At 28.0% G+C, this 22,675-nt stretch overlaps 1 protein-coding gene across 3 annotated transcripts in view; it reads right to left on the minus strand.

Annotated features, from left to right (window-relative positions):
* Positions 1–22,675, minus strand: part of LOC107447176 (methylmalonyl-CoA mutase, mitochondrial) — a 58,788-nt gene that overhangs the window by 5,993 nt on the left and 30,120 nt on the right. For all 3 annotated transcript variants that reach the window (XR_015428700.1, XM_087150101.1, XM_043054851.3), the window contains 9 exons: positions 19,772–19,903; positions 19,498–19,674; positions 17,076–17,159; positions 16,898–17,003; positions 12,911–13,047; positions 10,127–10,252; positions 8,369–8,470; positions 7,362–7,502; positions 3,636–3,763 (listed from right to left, as the gene is read on the minus strand). Coding sequence is in view for 2 of the 3 variants with exons in the window: in XM_087150101.1 (XP_087006227.1) it covers positions 3,636–3,763; positions 7,362–7,502; positions 8,369–8,470; positions 10,127–10,252; positions 12,911–13,047; positions 16,898–17,003; positions 17,076–17,159; positions 19,498–19,674; positions 19,772–19,903 (1,133 nt within the window). In the remaining variant the exon portion in view is untranslated. The remainder of the gene's footprint in view (positions 1–3,635; positions 3,764–7,361; positions 7,503–8,368; positions 8,471–10,126; positions 10,253–12,910; positions 13,048–16,897; positions 17,004–17,075; positions 17,160–19,497; positions 19,675–19,771; positions 19,904–22,675) is intronic.

Raw genomic sequence — 22,675 nt, forward strand, 5'->3', positions numbered from 1 at the left:
ATGGACGAGTGGGAGAGTTGCCTGGTCAGATGAATCACAGTTTGTCATTCATCAGGCTGATGGCTGTGTCAGGATACGCCGTCTTCCAGGCAAACAGTTGCTCCCTCAATGTACAGTAGGTCATACACAGGCTGGTGGCGGCGGTATTATGCTTTGGGGGACGTTCTCTTGGGCGTCTCTGAGACCCGTAGTTGTGGTAGAGCAGACCATGAATGCTACAGGGTATCTGAACATCATTGCAGACCAGTTGCACCCTTACATGGCCTCTATTTTCCCAGCCGGAAATGGAATTTTCAAACAGGACAACGCCCCGTGTCACAAGGCTCAAATTGTGTTGGAGTGATTCCAAGAACATGATGCTGAATTCCAGTTAATGCCCTGGCCGCCTAACTCACCGAATCTCCATCCGATAGAACACATTTGGGATGTCATGGAATAGCAGCTCAGAGTTCAAAGACCACTAAGTTGCAATATCTCGGATTTGCGTGACCGTTGCTAAAACATCTGGTACAATCTGTCTCCGGCCATCTACCAAGGACTTGTGGCATCCATGCTAAGGCGGGTTGCAGCTGTGTTGCAGGCGAAAGGTGGGCCAACTCGTTATTAAGAGGTGCTCATAATGTTTTGGCTCTTGAGTGTATAATGTTCATATGTATTGAATAATAAACAAATAAAAAAACTTTTGAACTCAACAATTATCGAAGTCCTGTCTATTTTATGACTCAATGTTTAAAATGCACTGAAAATTTTCTGCATTCTAAATAATTTAAAATTGCAAGAAACAGACACTTTTTAAAGAATAGAGCCTGTCCTTATTAAGCTGAACTTCATAAATTTCCAATGAGACAAAAGTATCTGAATTTCTCATCAGATATGGGGGGAAAACTCCTTGAGGCAATATTTATTCAGATTAATGTTTCTCATTAAACACAAAATATATTAACAATTTATTAAACAATTTAGAAAGTTAGAAACACAAATCAAGCAAAAAAATAAGAATTTTTAAAGATGTGTATGTAAGCAAATGTGAGCATTTGCTAACATGCACATCTTTAGAAATTTTTCCTTTTTTGTTTGATTTGTGTTTCTAACTTCCTAAATTATTTAAATAAGACACATTTGTTTTAGCTGTTTTTAACGCTTTTCTATTTTGACTTATCATTATTTTAAATCTTATTTTCTTAATTTGCATAAATCAGTTTCTTTCTTTGTGTGGATAAACTATTTGTTTTTCAATTTCTAAAAATCGTAGAAAGCCTTTATAGAAAAGAAATTCTCCGATACATTCATACTAAAAGAATCAAACTTGTTTGATATCTTTATATGATTCTAACAATTATGGGTGATCTCCAACAATTCCGCTATAAGTTCAAAACATAAATTACTGAGCAATCTATATGTGGTATTGCTTTTATGATGTTTTGTTACTTTTATATATATGTGGTATTGCTTTTATGATGTTTTGTAACTGTCATATATATGTGGTATTGCTTTTATGATATTTTGTTACTTTTATCTTTGCTGCACTGCTCTGCACTGCTATAATTACTTTAAAGTTTTAGTTTCTCTTTCATAAGTTTTCACCTGCCCTTTTCTGCCCATAAATAATTCAGCCAAAAATAAAAAAATAAAAGAAATAGCAAGTATAGCCCCACTTATTTTGTGATGGTGGTAACAGCCAATAAGAGTTGTGTAGGCTTTGGGGGCTTGGTTAGAGGAGGTGAGAGAAAAGGCAGGGACACACATGGTTTTGGAGAGCTGAGGTTAAGAGACAAAAAGATGAGGATCCTCAACAGCTAAGTCATATTATAAAATTTTCTATCACCCCACAATCATTTTTTATTTATTTATTAATTAGCAGTGCAGCTTCATAATGTATAATTTCATGTTATATTTTTATGTATTATTAATTGGAGTGAATGCCTTCCTGGAACAAAATTTGTAACTCTAAATATCTTAAATGATCTATATTGAATAAATAATTTTAACACCTTGCAAATAGTAATCATTCTAATGATCTTGTTCTCTTACCTAAGAGTATATTATTTTTAATTGTTATTCATTTTTATTCTTATCTTAATGTGTGTGGTGATGAACTGAACATCACCACAACTAATTTATTACAATTCCTTCATATGCATATTAAAAGAAATCTTTTTTTAAGGCTCGATGTAGGATATACAACTTGAAACAAAAACTCAAGTTGCAAGTGAATGAGTATGTTGTTAAAAAATAAAAATGATTAAAAATTAAGGCTTTACTTTCAAAACATTCTAACCACATTCTATTACTTTTAAAAAATTAAATACATTAAGTTAATGAAGAAAAAAAGTATAATTTAATCTAAAATTTTAGAAAGTACTTGAAAAAAATTTATCTCTTTCTCCCACTTAACTACAGCCAGCAGGCTTGATACAGGTGTTTCAAATTATTCAGCACATGAACAAAGTGAAGTATGCTATTTGTTCATCAAATTATGCTTTTTGAACTACTCTTGTAAAATAAAGTATTTTGCAACACTGAAGTATTTAAGAATTTTAATGTGATTCATTTTTATCCAATTAAATTGAGAAAAAAATTGACAATAATTTTTTTAAATTATTGTAGGATATATAAGGCTTATTTGTATATTTGTTTAGTTTTAAACATTTATTAATTTTAAATATTGATGAATAAGACATAAATGTGAATTTGATACGAGGGTAAAACTTTCAATATGGGAAATTTTGAAGATTTCAAATAAAGAGGGCAGTCAGAGACACAATAGATATTATAATCAAGTTTATTCAATCTGAAGTTATGAACATTGTAATTAAATTTATTTGTTATTGTTGTTGACGTATGCCATTTAGGCAGAGGGGGTGCGATTGCTCGTTTTTCAGTGGCGCCATCTATGGCCAAGAATTCGACTTCTGCCACACCACACGTCACACCCGTTTATAAGGCAAACCCATTCATACATTCATCCACCAATCATAATTTTGACCTGATCCAGAGAATGATCGATCTCCAATCCAGTACCCCCAGAGATATTGATTTGTTAACGGAACATGGAGGACTTCGCGACTCGACAGAATTTAACGTGCATCAGTCACCAACTACACGGGGAGTCTTCGGCTGGCGGGGTTCGAACCCACAAACTCTCGGACAAGGGCCCAGCACCCTACCGACCAGGCTATCCCGGCCTAATTAAATTTATTTAATCTGAGACAGTGACAAATATTGTTATCAATTCAATTATACCAGAGGGTAGGATAAACATTGTAATTAAATTTATTTAATCTGAGACTATAACAAGCATTGTAATTAAATTTAATCAATATGTAACTGCAATGATCATACTGAAACTAATTGATTTAATTTGAAGCTGGGACGATCATTGTAACCAAATTGATTCATTGTCAGGCATCCTGGAACGTTGTAATTAAATTGATTTAATCAAAGGTTTACATAAATTTGAGAAACAACTTTTATAGTGACAGTATTAACTATGAGAACGGTTAATAGGTTGTAAGAAAATTCATTTAAAAATTTTAGTTTATTTATAAATATATAGCTATATTTTACAGATAAAATAATATACTTAATTTAATTATAACAAAGCATAATAAGTAAAAAAAAATAATAAATCATACTCTCGGTTGAGATTTTTCAAGGCTTTAGCTAGTAGAGGAACTAGAGTTTTATGGCCAGCTGCTAAACTGCTAACACCAACAGCATGTACATCAGCATCTACTGCCTGTTGGGCAACTTCTTCTGGAGTCTAAAAACAACACAAAGAGATATAAATAATGTAAAACAATTTAACATAAATTACTACAAAATAAAAAAAAGTTATTATTAATTAAAATATACTTTTCAAATTGGAATTCTGCATTATTGTGCACGAAAAAAAAGTTATTTTTTAAAAAGATTTTTAAAAAAAACATTTGAATTAAATTAAATTCAACTCAATGTGAAATATTTAATTTAGCTTGAAATTCAATAATATAAAAATTTGCAGCATGAAAATGATGAACACAGTGCATTAGTACTGTCATTCTCAACTGTGCTTGAAACTTTAATTTCACTGTTCAATTTAAACTGTGAAAAGTTATGTGAATGCAATTATAAATAGATCATAACAAAGTAACCAGTAATTACTTTCAGAAAAAAATAGGGCAGTTTTCAGTTAGATGAGCACAAGTGACAAATTGGTCAAATAATTTTGACTTGCGCCAAAACCAAAATTGGATTAAACAAATTCAATGACAATCATTTATTATATATGTTAACGACAAAGTTTGAAATCCGGCATTTGTATTATTTTTTCAGAATAACATTTGCATTTTTGAGGAATGCGCGTCATTTAGATAACAGTCTTAACAGGATCGTTTTTCAGACTTAGTTAAAATAACATTTATCATTCTATCGAATACCTAAGCATTATCTATAAAGTATGTAATGATTCTTATATTTCATACCTTGCTGGTAACATGTATGTATTATAATAATTTATAATATTTTCATTATTATTTATTATATTGTTTTGTATATTGACAAATATTTTTGGTTTTGTTTGAATTTGCCAGCAATTTCATTTTGGTCATTTGCAGAAGTAGTCCTAAAACATTGTGCCAAAGATAGTTTAAAAAGTACCAAAAATAATTTTACTTATTTGAAGGGACAATATAGCGATAAGTTATATTTTTTCCTGTGGAAACATTTTTACATCAAACTATTTCTTAATAAAGTTTTATTTCGGAAAAGTACTTAACAAGTTTTTAGGAATTTCCACTACATATAAACACCTTGTTGCCTACACATCATATGGTGTTTTTCCCCAAAAAGCTTCTCCTGAACAATTTGAAAATATATTTTATTACTATTTTATAGCCAAAAATCCTAAATTTAGAAACAATTTTATTACTAATAATAATTAGAATTCTACAGGTTATAGATTTCAAAAAATATAGTATATAGATAAATGTATTTAATGATTCAAATTATGATTGATTTATAAAAACAACTTTTTCTATGTCATATTGAATGGATAAAGAATGATAAGTGTTTAGAATGATAGTATATAATAGAAAAAAAAGAAAAGAATGCGCCACATAAATTCGCAGCAAAATTTTTCAATTGTTATGGTCAGAAAATAAACTTATATATACATAGTCTTTTATAATGCTCTTAAATTCTTCATTTAAAATAGCAATAAATATTAAGTTCATTTGAGATAGACGCAACTAATTTTTGATTAACATAAATGATAAAAATTCTCAAAGAAAAATAATTACTAACTTAAAAATAGACACTTTTCAGTACAAAAAAAATTAAGAATTCAATTTTTAGAAATTTTCCCTATTTAGAAGATTTTTTAAAAAATAGAGCAAGAAAATATTTTGATAAAATCGGGTGAAGCTTGCATAATTCAGTGGTATATTGGAATTTTTAGACAAATTTGCAATTATGCACATATCAAGTACTTTTTTTTTTATATAAATAGATACCGGTTCTCACTTAAATTCAAAAATAAAGTTGAGTGACTTTTTCAGGTTTTCCAAAAAAAAATTCAACAAATCCCAGATAACATTTCAGCAGTACATGGCAATAATCCATCAGAAATATATCTTTTTTTTTAGTCAACGAACATTACAAAATACGTGAAATATGTCTTTTGTAAAAACTAAAATTTCAGTAGGTGATTTAACATGTAGAGTTTCAAATACATAATTTAAAAAATTATTTATAAAAACAATATTTTGTACAAAAACCAGAAAATAAATTAAAAACTCAATGTAACATAGTACATTTTGTAAAAAGTAAATATTACATTATTACAAAGTTAAACATTACATTAATATTAAATTTTGTAAAAACTAAAGTTTCAGTAGGTGATTTAACATGCAGAGTTTTAAATACGTAAGTATAAAAATTATTCATAAAAACAATATTTCGCACAAAAAAACAGGGAGGGGGGGGGAATAAAAACTCAATGTAACATAGTTTAACAATAAGTCCAATCAGCAAAGAAGTTAACCATCACAGATCTTACTTGTGATTAGAGTTCGTAATTTTTTTGACTTAAAATAAAAAAAATTTAAAAAAACATCAGATTTTTTTAAATTCTTATTCAAATACACTGTAAGAACTTTGATTTATGACTAAAAAAACTTTATAAACGTTTAATAAAAATTTAATTAATAATTAAAACTATATTATAAGAATATTTTAGAAGCTCTAACTACCTAAAACAATTTTTCATTATAATTCATAGCTTTGAATGTATAGCAACCATTTTAAAGCAAATGCATGATTTAAATTTAAAGAATAGATGAAATAGAGAATTTAAAGAATGCTTTAAATATTAAAACAAAGTTTCAATTGCCAAACCATAATTAATGAAAAAAAATTTTCCTCAGTTTTAAAATGACAAAATAAATGTAACAGATTGTGTTTATAAACATAGTCATTCATCAAAAAATAAATAAATATTCAATCTATATATTTTTATATTAAAATATTTGTCTTTAATCCTATATCAAAATAAATAAGTTAAGCTAAAAAAAAAATTTAAAAATCTATGTACTCAATAGAAAAAATTTTTACAAAATTTCTTTATGCAAAATCTAATAATGTCAAAGATACTGTAAACATATTATGAGAAAAAAATACTTATAGCTTACTTTAATCTATACTTTCAAGCTCAAGAATCAAAAGATTTTAAAAAATGTAATTTCAAATGTGTTGGAATTTAACAGATACCAAGAAAGAAAGTAATTTCGTTAACTAAAATTAATTAATGCAGCAATAATAAATTCTAAAACTAACAACAGAAATAATAAAAGTATCAATAATTTAAAACACTGCTTTTTCACTCTTTAAATCAATATATACATATATATAAATATCAGTTGAATTAAATCGTGATTTAAATCAACAAACCCTGCTTGTTATTAAGTTTAATTTAAAGAGGAAGTTTAATTTAACAAAACAAAACATAGCATCATTAAACTGCAAATATAATATTAAAGAAATTTAGAGCTAAGTTTTAAACAAGGTAGTTTTTCCTCATCAATATTCAAACTTTTATAAATATAACAAAAATGTATGTAAAAACCTGGCAGCATTTAACAAAAAATGATTTAAAAAAAGACATTAAACTTATTTATTTTGAACATAGTTGGCTACTTATGGTTATATAGAGCTAGGTTATTTTTGAGGTTGGTTGCAATATTTTTCAAAGCTCTTTCTTCCAAGTATTACATCATTACATGCTTTTTCCCTCTAAAACAAATTCCGACAATTATAGGTTTACGGATCCACTGGGAATCCAATGCATTACAATGATAGTATCTAAAGAACAGATATTTACTTACTCTAAATAAAGGTCCTATATCAATATCAAAACCTAAATCAGCGAATCCTGTAGCTATTACTTTAGCTCCACGATCATGGCCATCTTGGCCCATTTTTGCAACCAAAACACGGGGTCTCCTTCCTTCCACTTCTAAGAATTGCTTTAAAAAATTATTTTTGAATATCAATAACAAACTCGGACAAAGATAAAACGTAAATTAATATCAGAAAAGCAAATTCTATATTTGGAACTCTGAATTTATTAATACACATTCTCTCACATTTGTAAATGAACAGAAAAGTGGTAAATTGAGAATTTTATTCTAGCCATTTTCAGATTACAATTTATCCTACAAACACAAGTCTTTATTTAAAGATTTAACTCTTGAATTATATACATTGTCACACAAAACAATGATAATTCGTTAATTAATATCAGAATAGAAAGTTTATTAAATTAGAATTCTAAATTTATCAATACATATTTTCTGAAATTTGTAAACGAAACAGAAAGGTAGTAAATTGAGAATTATATTCCAGCTATTTTCAGATTACAATTTATCATACAAACACAGGGTTTTATTTTATACATTAAATAATATCAAAATTGTTAATTAATATCGGAATTATTGTTAATTCATATCAGAATAGAAAGTTTATTAAAGTAGAATTCCAAATTTATCAACACATATTTTATGAAATTTGTAAAGGAAAAAGAAAGGTACCCGTAAAATTTTTGTTCAAAGATAAAATCTAATTATTTTACAGATCACATTTTACCCCACAGACACACATTTTAATTAAGTAATTCAATTATTTCTTAAAATTTTAGTATTATTTTTAGCCTGCTGTTAAATATTGTATTGTATCAACATATTTGTTACATATTGTATTGTATTAACATATTGTTAAATATTGTATTAACATATTTGTTTAAAGACTATAAGGACTACTTTTTTAATAAAAAATAATTTTGTTTATTGAATTTGACTAACTAAAATAAAATAAATAAAATATGGAAATTTACTTCCACTCTTTTTCTGACATCCTCTAATTCGTTTAGATCTCCATACTCTGATTTATAAGCACCAGAAACTAATCTATCAGCAGCCACATGCCTTCCAAATATCTATAATAGTGTAGAGATAGTCCACTTAATGGAATTACTTAAGGAATGAAGTTGCAAAAAAAGAGAAAATATATATTTTGTGGGTAGCAGATTAACAGTCTTCACAGGATGAAAAATGTCAAATAGGATACAGAACAATTTTTAGCAAGTTTTTTTAATTTTTCAATGGCAATTCATTTATTATATAACAGATAGGTTAAAAAATATTCAAATCCTCCAAAAATAATACAAAGGTTGTAACAGTTTTAATTGAATAAATAATACTGCTACATACAAATAAAACTATAATTATAAAGATGAAAGATAGCAAATTAAATAATAAAACCCCCAGTTTAAGTGATTAAACTTATAACTTTACTAAAATTAGTGAGTCAGGATTACCACTCAAATCTGGAAGGAAAAAAAACTCCCTGTGTTTTCCCTGTACATATAATACACAATATAGTAAGAGGACACACAACAACTATTGTGCTCCTATGCGAGTTATATTGGGCCAACTATATTTATTAGTTTTAATAGCTAGAAAAACTTTGAGAAAAAAAAGAAACAGCTGAACATACTTAAATAATGCCATAGTCAGGGTTTCCACTCAATTTCATAAGAAAAAAATCCCTGATTTTTCTAGGTTAAATAGGTCAATTTCAATGAAAATTGAGACCATATTTTCATCAAAAAACTTTTATTCTTTTATTTGTAATGTAAAATATTAGATTTTCGGTGTAAAAAAAATTTTTTTTTTCAAGGCCCGCCTGGGGAATAGCGTCATCTGAAGGGCAGATTTGTTGGCCACTCATTCAAGGGCACCACATTAGGTCAGCCAACGTTGCTCCCACAGTAAGGACAGATAGTACAGTGAAGGAAAGAACATCCATGCCTTGCCCGGGATTCGAACCCAGAACCTTTCTGATGCAAGGGCAGTTCCCTTGCCCTCACACAGGCCACAGATATAGATATATATATTTTTCAGTTTGACTAAAATACAACTTTTTTTACAACAAATAATTGCAATAGATATTAGAACTATTTAACTCGAATCTCAATAATTGATAATTTTAAGACTAGTTTTTTTCTAGGTATGATATGGGAATATTTCAGGTTTTTGTAAAAAAATTGCAACTTTCCCTGATTTTTGGAGTTAAAATTAAATTCCCTGATAATTCCAGGTGTTCCCTGTTCTCTCTGACCCTTGGGAACCCTGCATAGTAAATGAAATAGTTTAGTATAGATGAAATATCCTCCTTATATATCCCACAGAATATGCTTTGAATGGTCACCATTTTTTAAAGACAAAAATAAGAAACAAAATTCCTTGTAACTTTAGGTGATTTCCTGTTTTCTCTATTCTCCCAGTGGAGTGGCAACCCTGTAATTGAAAGACCCCCCCCCCCCCAAAAAAAAAGATATTGAAAATTCTTAATCGCCTGCACTTAACATCAATCTTTATCAATCCACAGACTAGCTTCATATGATTTTTCTTAATACATTATGAAAAGTGCATACGATATAAAATTTTTGGCTGAATAGTTATATTTTTATTTACTCAGGAATATGGTAAATAAAAGTCAGAAAATAATTGAAAAATTAATAGAAAAGAGGAAAATAGCAAATTAGAGAAAGACTTAAAACTAAAGAATCTAAATGAGAGAAAAATTCTACCTTTTCCATTGCCTGAGTAATCTCTCCAACTGTAGCTCGAGCACTTGCTGCTTCAACTGCAAGTTCAAGTAAATTACCTTCACCAGTTTCGGCACATTTCATAATGGCAGCTAATGCATTTTGACACTGGAACATACATATTTAATTACTGAAACATATTTTATACTAAAATTAGAAAAAACAGAAAAAATTACTCAGAAAAGATAGCAAGAATTCAAATAAGAATATAGTACAGTAGGGAACCGATTATCCGGAACGATCGGGACCATCGCTATTCCGGATAACTGATTTTTCCGGTTTTCTGAATCACTGCAAAAAGCCGTTTTTTTTATTGTTAAACCCAACTAAAAAAAATATTTGGTAATAATCTTAAAAAGAAGAAAAAACGATGAAGTAATACACTAATGATTATTTCCAAAATGATTGTAAAGTAAACATCTTTCAAAAAAGAAAGAAAAATCCTAAAATTTTATGAGGAAAATTTTTTTTTTTTTTTTTTTTTTAAATGGCTGGAAAATGTATCGAATTTCGTTCCGGTTTTTTTGTTTTCCGAATTCCAGATAACGGGTTCTGTACTGTATATACATCTTATAAATTGGGTACTATAATTTCAAATTCATATAATTCAGGGGAGTTCGTGTATATTTAATATTCCAAAAAAAATATAGATAATGAAAACAGCTGCATTAATAGAGATTTTGCTAGCACTAAGGGATGAATTTTGTAGGTTTAGTAGCTCTGTAACATCAAAGTCTTGGCTAAGTAACATCAAAGAAGCAAGGTCTGATCCTATTATTGTAGGATGTTTTATGATTCCATAATTTTTTGTTCTTTTTATTATTAGGTATATTTTATCTTTTATTATAATTTTTATATAATCTTTTATTATTTCCACAAATAATTACATCATAACATATACATAGCTGATTATTTACAATAAAAGTTATTGCTAATTTTTAAATTTTTTATAATACATAAATTGATATTCAATGTCAGATATTTCATAAAATGTAAACATAACACATTAGTTAAGACAGAGTTAGTATTATTTCATTTATCATCAATATTGATAGATTAACTTTTGTCGAATTGGTAAATTGGGAGATGCAATTTTATACTATTTTTTGTTACAGATACAATTTTTATCAATTCCTATAATACAGAACCAAAATATGAAGATAGGCAGCATAATACATTTAAACTCTATAATAAAATCTAATGCCATCATCACACATACCTAATCATGTAATTTATAATCAGTGTAAATGTAACAAAAACATCATTTAATAGACAATCAACAACAGGAATGAAAATTTTATCAACCGTTTTCCTATTTTTATGATTTCATAACAACTAAACTTAGGTAGCAATTATTTTTCTTAAAATGCTCACATTTTTAGAATTTTGTGCATTATTTTTTTACACAAATTTACACAAATTACCATGGGAAATTATACAAGTAAATATCATGCACAATATTCTTAACCTCAGATGTCTGAAAATATCAAAGCAGCACAAGCTTGCAAAGAATTGTGAGGAAAATAATTTGTGGCAGTGTAATGCTTGCAAAAAAAATAAAAATAAGAATAAATATTTAAAAAAATGTGGAACGAACTAGCAATCTCAAAGAAAGTGAATGCTTTGGAGAACCATTATCAAATGACATACATTCTTTAACAATTGGAAGACTGAGTAAAGCATGTTTAAATTATGATGCACTGTCATTTTTAGTTTAACATAGCAGCACAGAATAAAATTACAGTCTTCACACTAAGTTAAGCAGCCAATAATGACAATTCTGAGGTTTTGAAAGAATTTTTTGCTTGTCAATCATCTGAACCACTGGTGGGATAGCTCTGGGAGAAGTGAGTTCAATCCTGGTGGCCGACAAAACAACTAGCATGATATGTTTTAGTGAGGAAGTTCGGAGAGAGAAGGGCACCACCTCAGGTGCTGTGCATGTCACCTGAGCAGGCTCAAAATTATTTGCCATTCTTACCATAGCCATTCATATGTGCACTACATTATTAACTTTTTAATGACCATTGTCAATCAAAAAGTTATAATTTTCACAAAAATTTTTCCAGGCATAATAAAATTTTAAAAATACAATAATTTCTAAAATATTATGGAAAACAGATTATCAAACTAGAATTATTACATATTTTGTTAAAATTTTTAAAAAATTATTAAAAAAGATTAATAAAAAATAAGATTAACTAAAATTGTTTACAAAAATTACTCAAACATATTCTCATCGTTTAAGGCATTGTTTCCCAAACTTATTACTTTTGTATACCCTTTCTAAATTTTTCGTAACACTGTGTATCACTAATAAAAAAATGAATGTACTTTTCACTATAAAAAATTGCAAAAAAGTTAAAAATCACAACTGGCTGTTGACACCACTAATTATTAATTGTTAATTCTGCAAAAAAATAGCCAATAGAAAAATACATAATCGTAAATTTTCATGGCTAGCTTTGTTTTAAAATAAAATGTCTTGAAATTTTCGTTTGTTGCAAGATATTTCGCATAGGAATGCGTACCCCCGCTAAACTGTTCCCATACCCCTGGGGGTACGCGTACTACACTTTGGGAAACACTGGTTTAAGGTGATGAACTTCTGTACTTTTACAACAAAATTATTCATTTTTGGGGTAGATTTTTTTTGTATAATTATGCCTGATTTATGAGTATAAATTTGCTGTTGAAATATTAATAAAATTTAAAACAAAAACAAAGTGTAAAACAGTACAATTCATGAGATTTCATTAGACTTACTCGCATCTCATCCCTAGTTGATCTAATTTTTTTCAATTTTTCAATCTGCAATTTGCACACTTTTGTATTATCAATAACTAAAACTTCGATAGGATCTTCCTTATCCTTCTGATATTTGTTCACACCCACAATCACTTCTACATAAAACAATATCAGTTTTAAATATTTAATTTTTTACATGCATATTAATTATAAAGTTTTAATGTCTAATACAAAATGATAAAATAAAAATAACTTTTTTATGTTCTTTTCTTCCATTTTCAAATACCACAACAACTAACTCTCTCAAGAAAGAATTATGAAAAATTTCAGGACTTAAGGTAGACTTAAGGTAGAATTTTGAATAAAAGAGAACATATAAAAAGTTTCTGATACTTGTTTGTCTCCTATTTACTAATCTTGCCTAATACTGCAAAATGATTCACTTTGTGAACCAAACTCACTTTAATTTCTGCCATGTTACACCCATTAGATATTTTAAATGGGTTTAATGTAACCGAGAGCAAGTAAGCAACTTATGTTTAGCATTTAACAACATAAATAATTGCAGAAACTATCTTACAAAAGAGACAATTTCAGAATGTCTCTCAATAAATAGTAAACATTCAGGATATCTTTGAAAATACACTTATATATTCATTGACCACGGAAGCATCTCATGAGTGGGAGGGCTCTCTTCCGTCCCGTATAGATATATATCAGGGTGCGTAGCCAAATTATTCCACAAAAAATAAGCACCTTTTAAGCACTTTTCAAGCACTCAAAAAATATTTTTAAGCACTGTAAAAAATATCATAATTAGGCAGTGTAGGAAAGTTTTTGACAATTGACAGTTTTATTTTGTTTAAACCTTCATGTCAAAAAAAAAAATTAAAAAAACTTTTGGCATTGTTTTTACAATTATCAAAAATCATGAAATTTTGAATCATGTAAAACAAATGGCGTTTTCATACGCTACAGACTGACAATACACTGCAATAGATTGGGGTTGAATTAAGTATGAAAACGTTGAAGAGAACAATGTGTCTTTTTGCATAATTCGTAGCGAAAATTAACATGTTAAAATCTCATGTTGAAAAAGGGAAAATTAAGCACTTTTTAGAAACGCTATACACCCTGTATATATATTAGTATTAACAGTGTCCAAATTATCTAAACCTTGCATAATGGCAATCAAAAATTTGAATTTGGTAATTTTAACTTCAAAATTCAAATTGTTTTAAGCTTAAAATAAAATTTTAAAAAAATTAATTGTTTACATGTAAATTATTCATTCGCTTTTTTTAATATTGTGTTAGCTGTAACATTTAAAATCAAGAGTCTTCCCACTGATCAGTAATAGGGATTTATATTTCCTTTATGGAGAACAGCGGGGGATGATTTGGTGGCAGTTTTCACCAAGGAAATGGTAAAGCTCGCTCGAAATAGAGATGTTTATTTATTAATTTTTTAAATTTAGACACAATAAAATTATATATTCTTTTAATTTTAAATTTCATTACTCAAATATTGGGAAAAAAATTTTATCTTAGAAGGGACTGCATCTCATAATCCATAAAATTTGAGGGGGCTAATTATGCCCTTTCTGTCCTCCGGTTCCGCTGTCTCTATTTATATTTTGGGACTTTGAATAATTTCAAGGTTCCCACCTGTCTTAATTCCAGAAAAGCTAACATAGAGAGGCCTTTTTTTTTCGTTGCAGCTTAAACAAAATATATAAATAGTTAAACACAATTCTAAACATGTTAAATGTATACAAGTACTATTATTATGATAATCATTTTTCAGATATAATAAATTGTTAAAATGCTCAGTAGCCAAGAAAATGTTCATTGTTACAAATTTTTAAAATTATTTCATTACATATAAATTACAGTTCTTCATGAATAAAAAGAATATAATGAAATAAAATTGTAAAACAGAAACGGATAAAAATAAATATGGCTTTAGCAGCAGGCTGTTTTATTTTTTTTACAATTTCCAACTTCACAGAAATACAATTGGAAGTATACCTTATATTAAGAATCAATTATTTAAATTTCAATAAAATACTAAGCCAATTTCCATTACTCTTATTTAATAATTTATTAAAGTAATATTCTTAATAAATAAGTTAATTTTCCAAACTATTTTGTTAGAAAAAAGGAAAATACTAAAATACAAGTATTTCATTATTTTTTTAATATTTAGCTACTTTCTCGTAGTTTCAAGGCAGAAGAAATAAATAAAAAGTGTTACTATAGGTCAATAAATTGGATACATTCTTAATTTATTTATTCATCTATTAATATGTTAACAATTAATTTTTTTAATATAGGCGCTTATAACTATTCTACCCATTTATAGGCATAAACAGAAAAAAAATCAAGACAAACTTTCTTTTTTTTAAGAATAATTAAGGCTTTAAAGTTAGGTAAAATGCAATCCTGTTTTGCAAAAGAATAATATAAAATTCATTCCAGCTAATTTCTGAAATAAGATGACATGCAATTCCCTAGTTTTGTCCCTGATTAATTAATACAAAAAATTTCTCAAAATATGTATTTATGCTTGAAATATCTTAGTACAATGTTAATTCAATTGTTATATAATAATTAAAAAAAACTGCACAAAATCAAAAAAATTCTGATTGTTCCTCTGACAAGGAATCGCACAATTCTGTTCATTCCTAGAACAGGATAAAATGGAATCTGTTTATTTCTTCTCTATAAGCTCTCAGTGTAGAAACTTCACACAATAGCACAATGAAAAAAATTTTTAAAATAAATAAGTATTCTGAGGGTGCACTGTGTTTAATTTAGTACTTTTTCCATGAACAGTTGTGATTGTGCCACAAAGTGCAAAACCCTGACAATGTTATGTGCAACAAAATGATATCAAAATATCAATTTAAATACCATACATGTTTCAAATTTAACATAATTTTTTGAACTAACATTTATATTTAAATTACCTCAAGACTATCACACCTTTATAGGAACTAATCCATGAAAATACTTACTTCTTACAGGAAGTGCGATTTAGATTTTAAAAACTCAGAAATGCAAATTGCGATATTGAACTGTTAAATTGCGTAAATACGAATCCCTATGCATACTTTTTCGATCGCAGAAATACGAATTGCAATATGCAGTTTTTTAAATCATGTATATATACGAAAATCGATGTTTGATATAGCTTGGATGGTAGGACACTGGGCCCATGTCTAAGAGGTCGTCGGTTCTATCCTCGCTGGCCGAAGACTCCCTGTGCAGTAAATCGTGACTGGTGCACGTTAAATCTGTTGAGTCACTAAATCTTCCATGTTCCCATAACAAATCATACCTCTGGGGATACTGATCCAGGAGTTTCCTTGTATTCTGGATTGGTTCAAAATTACAAGGCTATGGAGTTGAACATTAGTAGTCGTAAACCCAAAATTGGGCCAACTGTTCAACAAGGTTATGAAATAAAATAAAAACCCATGAATATGAAATACAATATTGGATTTTAAACTCATGTGAATACGAATCCTGATATTGGGTTTTTAAATCACCTGAATAGGAAGCACAGTGCATGATTTTTAAGTCGTGTAAATACAAATTGCAGTGAGTAACTTTTAAATCAGGTAAATACGAAAATTAATGTTTAATATTAAAATCACAATAAAAGTCACCGACGCAGTTTCAAATATTCAAAATGGTAAAAATCCACTCAACTAAAATAATCAGATTGTCGGAAGAATTAGATGCATGCATTTAGTAAATGGAATTTAACAAAAGTTTTAACATTTCGTTGAATTATAAAGTTTTGAATTGAGGAAGCCTGCGAACCAATAATCTTGAGATAGGCAGAATTTGACATTCACTGAAAACTCACATGACCTGCTTCTATAAAAGAAGAAAAAGAAAAAACGGAATTCCTGGGTACGCCCAGAATGCAATCACTCCTGTATGAGCTTAGGTAAGGTATCGATAAATATCTTCTGATCAAAGTGTTAAATATTACCTTTTCCACTGTCTATGCAAGCTTGTCTTTTAGCAGCGCACTCTTCTATTCTAAGTTTGGGCATACCGCTGACCACAGCTTTAGCCATTCCACCCATTTCTTCTACCTAAAGAATAAAATTAACGCCATTCAAAAATGTTCTTCATAATCTCTTTCACTCAAATCGCTAGTATCTTACTTCTTTAATAACTTTCAAGGCTTCTTCATACAACTCGTTTGTAAGAGATTCCATCATGTAGGAGCCACCCCAAGGGTCAATGACCTGTAGTAAAAGAGTTGTATAATAAGAACAGGAACTTCAAAAATATATAGCTCTTTTAAAATTTGATAACTCAGAAAATATTTGGCCAATTGTGTCGAAATTTTGTATTTCTTCATTTAAAGTCACATTCTTTAAAAAGAAATTTGCATGCCATGCAATTTAAAACTTTTTCAATTATTATTGAATAAAATAATAAAGAATAATAAAATAATTATTAAAAATTTTTTATTGCAAGTAATTGAAATCATATAAACAAATTTTATAATTAAGTGTAAAAACTTTTTGATTCACTTAAAAAGTTCTTAAGATACAGAGAAATATGTAAAAAGTAAAATTAACATTAAGGAGTCGCAACTTAACGACCACTCTCCCGATCAAACTATTAGGACCAAATTCTCTAGATTGCGGCTGACATCCAAATATTGGAAAATCTAAAATTCGAATCTCTCAAAACAATAAGTATGTTTCTTTTCTGATTTAGTAACTTTAATATATTCTGCACCAACTAATTAGCATATATATGGTAAGGCCCTTGAACCCTTAAGATTGAGTCAATACTTTAAGAATGAAAACTCAATCATTAGATCAACAACAAATACAACAAACTGTACAACAAATTTGAAAGAACATTCTTTCTGTCTTTCGGTTGAAACTTCTTGATTCTGTATTGATAAAAAGTGCTTAGATCATACATCAGAACCAAAGTGGATTATGGCGTATTGCTTTTGAAGAAAAAAAATTAGCTAGCTTCCAGTAAATGCTCGGATGTCGTAATTTCTAATACATCTAATCTAAAGTACTTCAATTTTGCCATGATAAATAGGAATTGCGTTCAGAATTGAGTTTTTGACATCAAAAACCTGTCAAAATTTGTCGAAATCCATTAAAAATTGTCAAAAATCTGGGACAAGTTTCTTTTTTGACATTGGAGACATTTTATTAGATACTAAATCATGCATAATACTTGCATTATATACTACAATAATTATGATTCATAGTATGTAACTCATATAAAAAATTCAGCCAAAATTAATAAAACTATTAATTGATTTTTCTAATGGTATTTTAATACTTTAAAACCCTTATTTTAACTATTCAGTTTATATTACTGGTAACAACTATGAGTTCTTAACTATTATCAATCTTAATATTGATTTTAATTCTTTTATGATACAATTTAGGCATATTTTTTAGATTAAGTAAAATTTAAGTATTCGTCAATAATGGTTTGATCTCAACTGATTTGTTAGATCAACTCGAATTTTTTTTTTTAATAATTCTCAATATTTGCTGTTAATTATAGTTAGGGAAGCAGAATATGTCTGACCCCGTAAAATGAGGTTCTAGAGAAAATTCAAGCAGCCATTGGAAAATTTTTGATCTAAAAAAATTCCTACAAAACTTTTTTTTTGAAAAATGTATTGCTTTGCAAAACTTTTTCTTGTTAAAAAAACATATGTTAATTTGTGTATTTATTAGTTTCAATTCCTTAAGTTTATAAGTGGGACCCTCTATTTAATTTGATAAAACTATTATTTCTATATATTTTCATTTCTATTATTTTATAATACATATGCTCGTTTATTCAATTAAGAATTATGTAAAGTCAAATGCTTTTCTTATATAAAATTTACTTTCCAAAAATATTTATAAAAGGCATTGTACTAAAAAAATGTATATGATAATTGTATACTGTCAGATGTAAAACAGAAAAAATAAACCATAAGCAAAAAGTTAATAAACAAAGAACTTAGTGAAAAGAAGTTCTAAGGGAAATTTTTTAAAACCTTAGAGTTCTAGAGGGTCATTTTATTTAAAAATTATAAAATTAATTATCTTTTAAATTTCATTGATATGAATGAAAGTACAAACAAAGGAAATACAAATCTACAAAATTCCAATAAAAATAAACTCAAGTTAAAATTTAAGAACATAATTAAAACATATTGAGAATTTTTTTTTTTTTTTTTTTTTTGCAAAACTACAAGATACAACCCCTCCCAAATTTAAGACCATTTATTTTTAAGGAAAAAAAATTATAAAGAGATGTGAATGTGTGGTTCAAAAATTAAGACATTAACTTTATAGCTGATAGGTTACTTGTTCTCTCTTTGCCGGAGACAGGTTTTAAAATTCATTTTCTTAAAATGCAATATCTTTCCTTTAAAGTATTTGTATTAAAAAACTATTAACTAAATTTAGTTTATTATCTATTTTTTTAGGGGAGGGGGGAGGTGGAAAGAAATTTTGAATCCAGCGTTATCTGAACAACTAGGTAATTTAAGTATGCCCTAATTGAAGAGTAATGAAACTGTAAGAAAAAAAGAAAAATGTTCACATGAGGTATTCCAGTTTCTTCTTGCAAGATGATTTGAGTATTTCGAGCAATTCTAGCACTAAATTTTGTAGGAAGAGCTAAGGCTTCATCAAAAGCATTTGTATGAAGAGACTGTGTTCCACCAAATACTGCTGCCATAGCCTCAACAGTTGTGCGAATAATGTTGTTGTAAGGATCCTGGAAAAACAAAATACAGCGTTTGAGTCAAATAGGTGACTCAAAGGGTTGCAGTTTAGATATATGCAAGTACAAAATTAGAAATTAATTCACTCACTTGTTCAGTAAGAGACCAACCTGAAGTCTGACAATGTGTTCTTAGCATAAGTGACTTTTTGTCTTTGGGTGAAAACTTCTCCTTTATTAAATGAGCCCACAGGCGACGGGCAGCCCTCATCTTTGCAATTTCCTATATAAGCAACGTTATTAGATTTTTTTTAAATAAAAATATATTTCAGTTTGAATACTCAAAAAGCATAATTTTAGCTATTTAAAATTAAATTTGATTTAATAGTTTTTATAATTTAAACTATAATATCTTGAAGAGATAGGTTGCGTGTATTAAATCCTGCATTTTAAATAGATCAATCGTCAAAGATAGTAAAGGAGAAATGCGAAATTTAAACATAACTTTAATAACATTTTAACAACTAAATTAAAAGCATCTAGGGTTATAATCAATGACATAGAACATAAGAACAGATGTGAGGTAAAGCGCAAAGAGTGAAAGAACAAATTTTACAATGGTATATATGCATTTCATTCCCTTAAAATTCAGTTCAGTTTGTTATACTTTAGGAAGAGAATACATTATTACAGAGAATTATAGAGAATACATTGAATATACACAGAGATTTGCAGGTTCGCCAGGTCACTAACTTTGGTACTTGAACCTAGTACATTGATTACACCACAATATCAAATCAGAAGCCATTAAGCCAAAATTATGCTATTAAAAAAAGAGAGAGATGGATTCGAAATATGGAGTACCAAAAATCATTTTCCTAATTTTACCAGGGAGAACCATATCAATGGATCAGGAGAGAACTAAGACCCATGTCACTTGTCACAACCAGCAGAATGGAGCATACGTCATTTTTATATTAGTTGTTAGCATTGATATGGAAATAATACAAATATATATTTTAATTTTGATAAATCTAAGAAAATTTAACCGTGTAAAAGTTGAATTTTCAAGAGAAATAATTGCAATAGAATGATGAGCAGAGAAGAAGGAATCTAATCAACGACATAGGACACTGAATTTTTAAATCTATTAATATTATTATGAAATTAAATTTTAAAGCAGGTAAATATTTGGCTCAAGGAAAATATTTTAAGGAAAATATGATTTTAAAATAAATTTAATTGGAAGTTTTAGGGTGGATAAAGAAAGAGAAATACAGTAAAAGATTGGCTGTCCAGAATTCGACTTACCAGGAATTTTCAAAAATTTATAATTTTTTTCGAAAGAACGGGATCGTTTGAAATATAAAATTAAATAATCAATTCTAGATAAATGCTCCCCTTTCTCATCTCAATCAATTATAAAGAAGCATTCAGTTCAGAAACAACACTGACCCTCAGTTTCTTTCTAGCTTTTTTTATTTTATTTATCTTTAATAATTTATTAGATCAAGCATTATAATTTTTTACTCCTTTATCATTATTAATCTACAATTATAGTAGATAATTAACATTAAAAACTTAGATTTTTGATGCTCAAGTCAGGAATTTTGGCATAACAGGAATTACAATCAATTCCTGGTAGTCGAGCTTTTACTGTACCACCAATAAAATTTAAATATTGATTGTTTAAAAAAAAATTATTAATTTTATTGGAAATAATAAATTTTTACAATTTCCACTTAAGTATACTTAAAATATAGGATCAGAATTTTGAAAGCTTTATATTTTTTCTACTTTTTTTTAAATGAAATGTCTTTCCCTTTCAGTGATTACACTCCCGATTTTTAGTTCATCTAATCAAAATGCTGGCTCTGGGCACATACTTTGCATCTGCACAGTGGGTATCTCTAGCATCCAGTAAATAAAAGTTATCTAGTTATTCTTATATGCACTATATTATTTTCACCTCTAATTAAATCAAAATTACATAATAAAAAAATAATTAACAAAAATTTTCTTAATAATTTAGAAAGTTAGAATCACAAATCAAGCAAAAAAGAATTTCTAAAGATATGTACATTAGCAAAACAGCACTTCATCAGTCCTGCCAACACACAGGAGTCGTCAGTGGTAATACCAAAAACTGACTGTGCCCTGAGGCCTCATAATGGATAAACTAAATAAGAAAAAGCAATTAAAAATTCAAAAACCGAAATGTAAATGCAAAGAAAAATTAATGATACACAAACACAAGTCAAAAGTACACAGCTAAGAACAAATAATGAAATGCCCATATATAAGAAAAACAAATAAAGATAAAGTTACTGTTAGAATAAACAAATCAAAATAAAATTTAAATTGCCAAATCTTTAAAAAAAAATTCTATAAAAATATTTCAAGCGCCCATTCTAACATCTTGAAAAATAGAGGAAAAACATTCAATGATTAAAAATTCCAATAAAGTGCAGCATTCTATATTCTTTAGGAACAAAAAATCCCAAGTTTCACCGTATAGGCCTATTTATGTGGGATTCAATATCGGTCAAATTAGCTGAACGTCTTTAAAATACTTTAAATTAAATTACAGTAATTAAAAGGAAAATTATTATTCTTTAATGTAATTTTGAAATTCAGAATAGTTGGAAGAAAATCTGTTTTATTATTACAAATAAATTTAAACTTAATAATTTGTTTAATTAAAATATTCTTAAAAATTTTAAAGTACAATTTGGAATTAAAATGTTCTAAATTAATAACATTAAACTTAAAACATTGAACTTCTTACTCTGTGTACTTTTGATTTCTGTTTGTGTATCATTAACTTTTTTTGCTTTTACATTTCAATTTTTGATTGTAATTGCTTTTTCTTATTAAGTTTATCCATTATGAATCTCGGAGCACAGTCAGTTTTTGGTATTACCACTAACAAGAGATAGGATCCAGTGCGTTGGCAGACAGTGTGTCCCCTGATGAAGTGATGTTTTGCTAACAAACATATCTTAAGAAATTCTTTGTTTTTTGCTTGATTTGTGTTTCTAACTTTCTAAATTAT

Source organism: Parasteatoda tepidariorum, chromosome 1 (genome assembly GCF_982258835.1).
Source record: "Parasteatoda tepidariorum strain Cologne lab strain chromosome 1, Ptep-v5.0, whole genome shotgun sequence".
Classification (NCBI taxonomy): domain Eukaryota; kingdom Metazoa; phylum Arthropoda; class Arachnida; order Araneae; family Theridiidae; genus Parasteatoda; species Parasteatoda tepidariorum.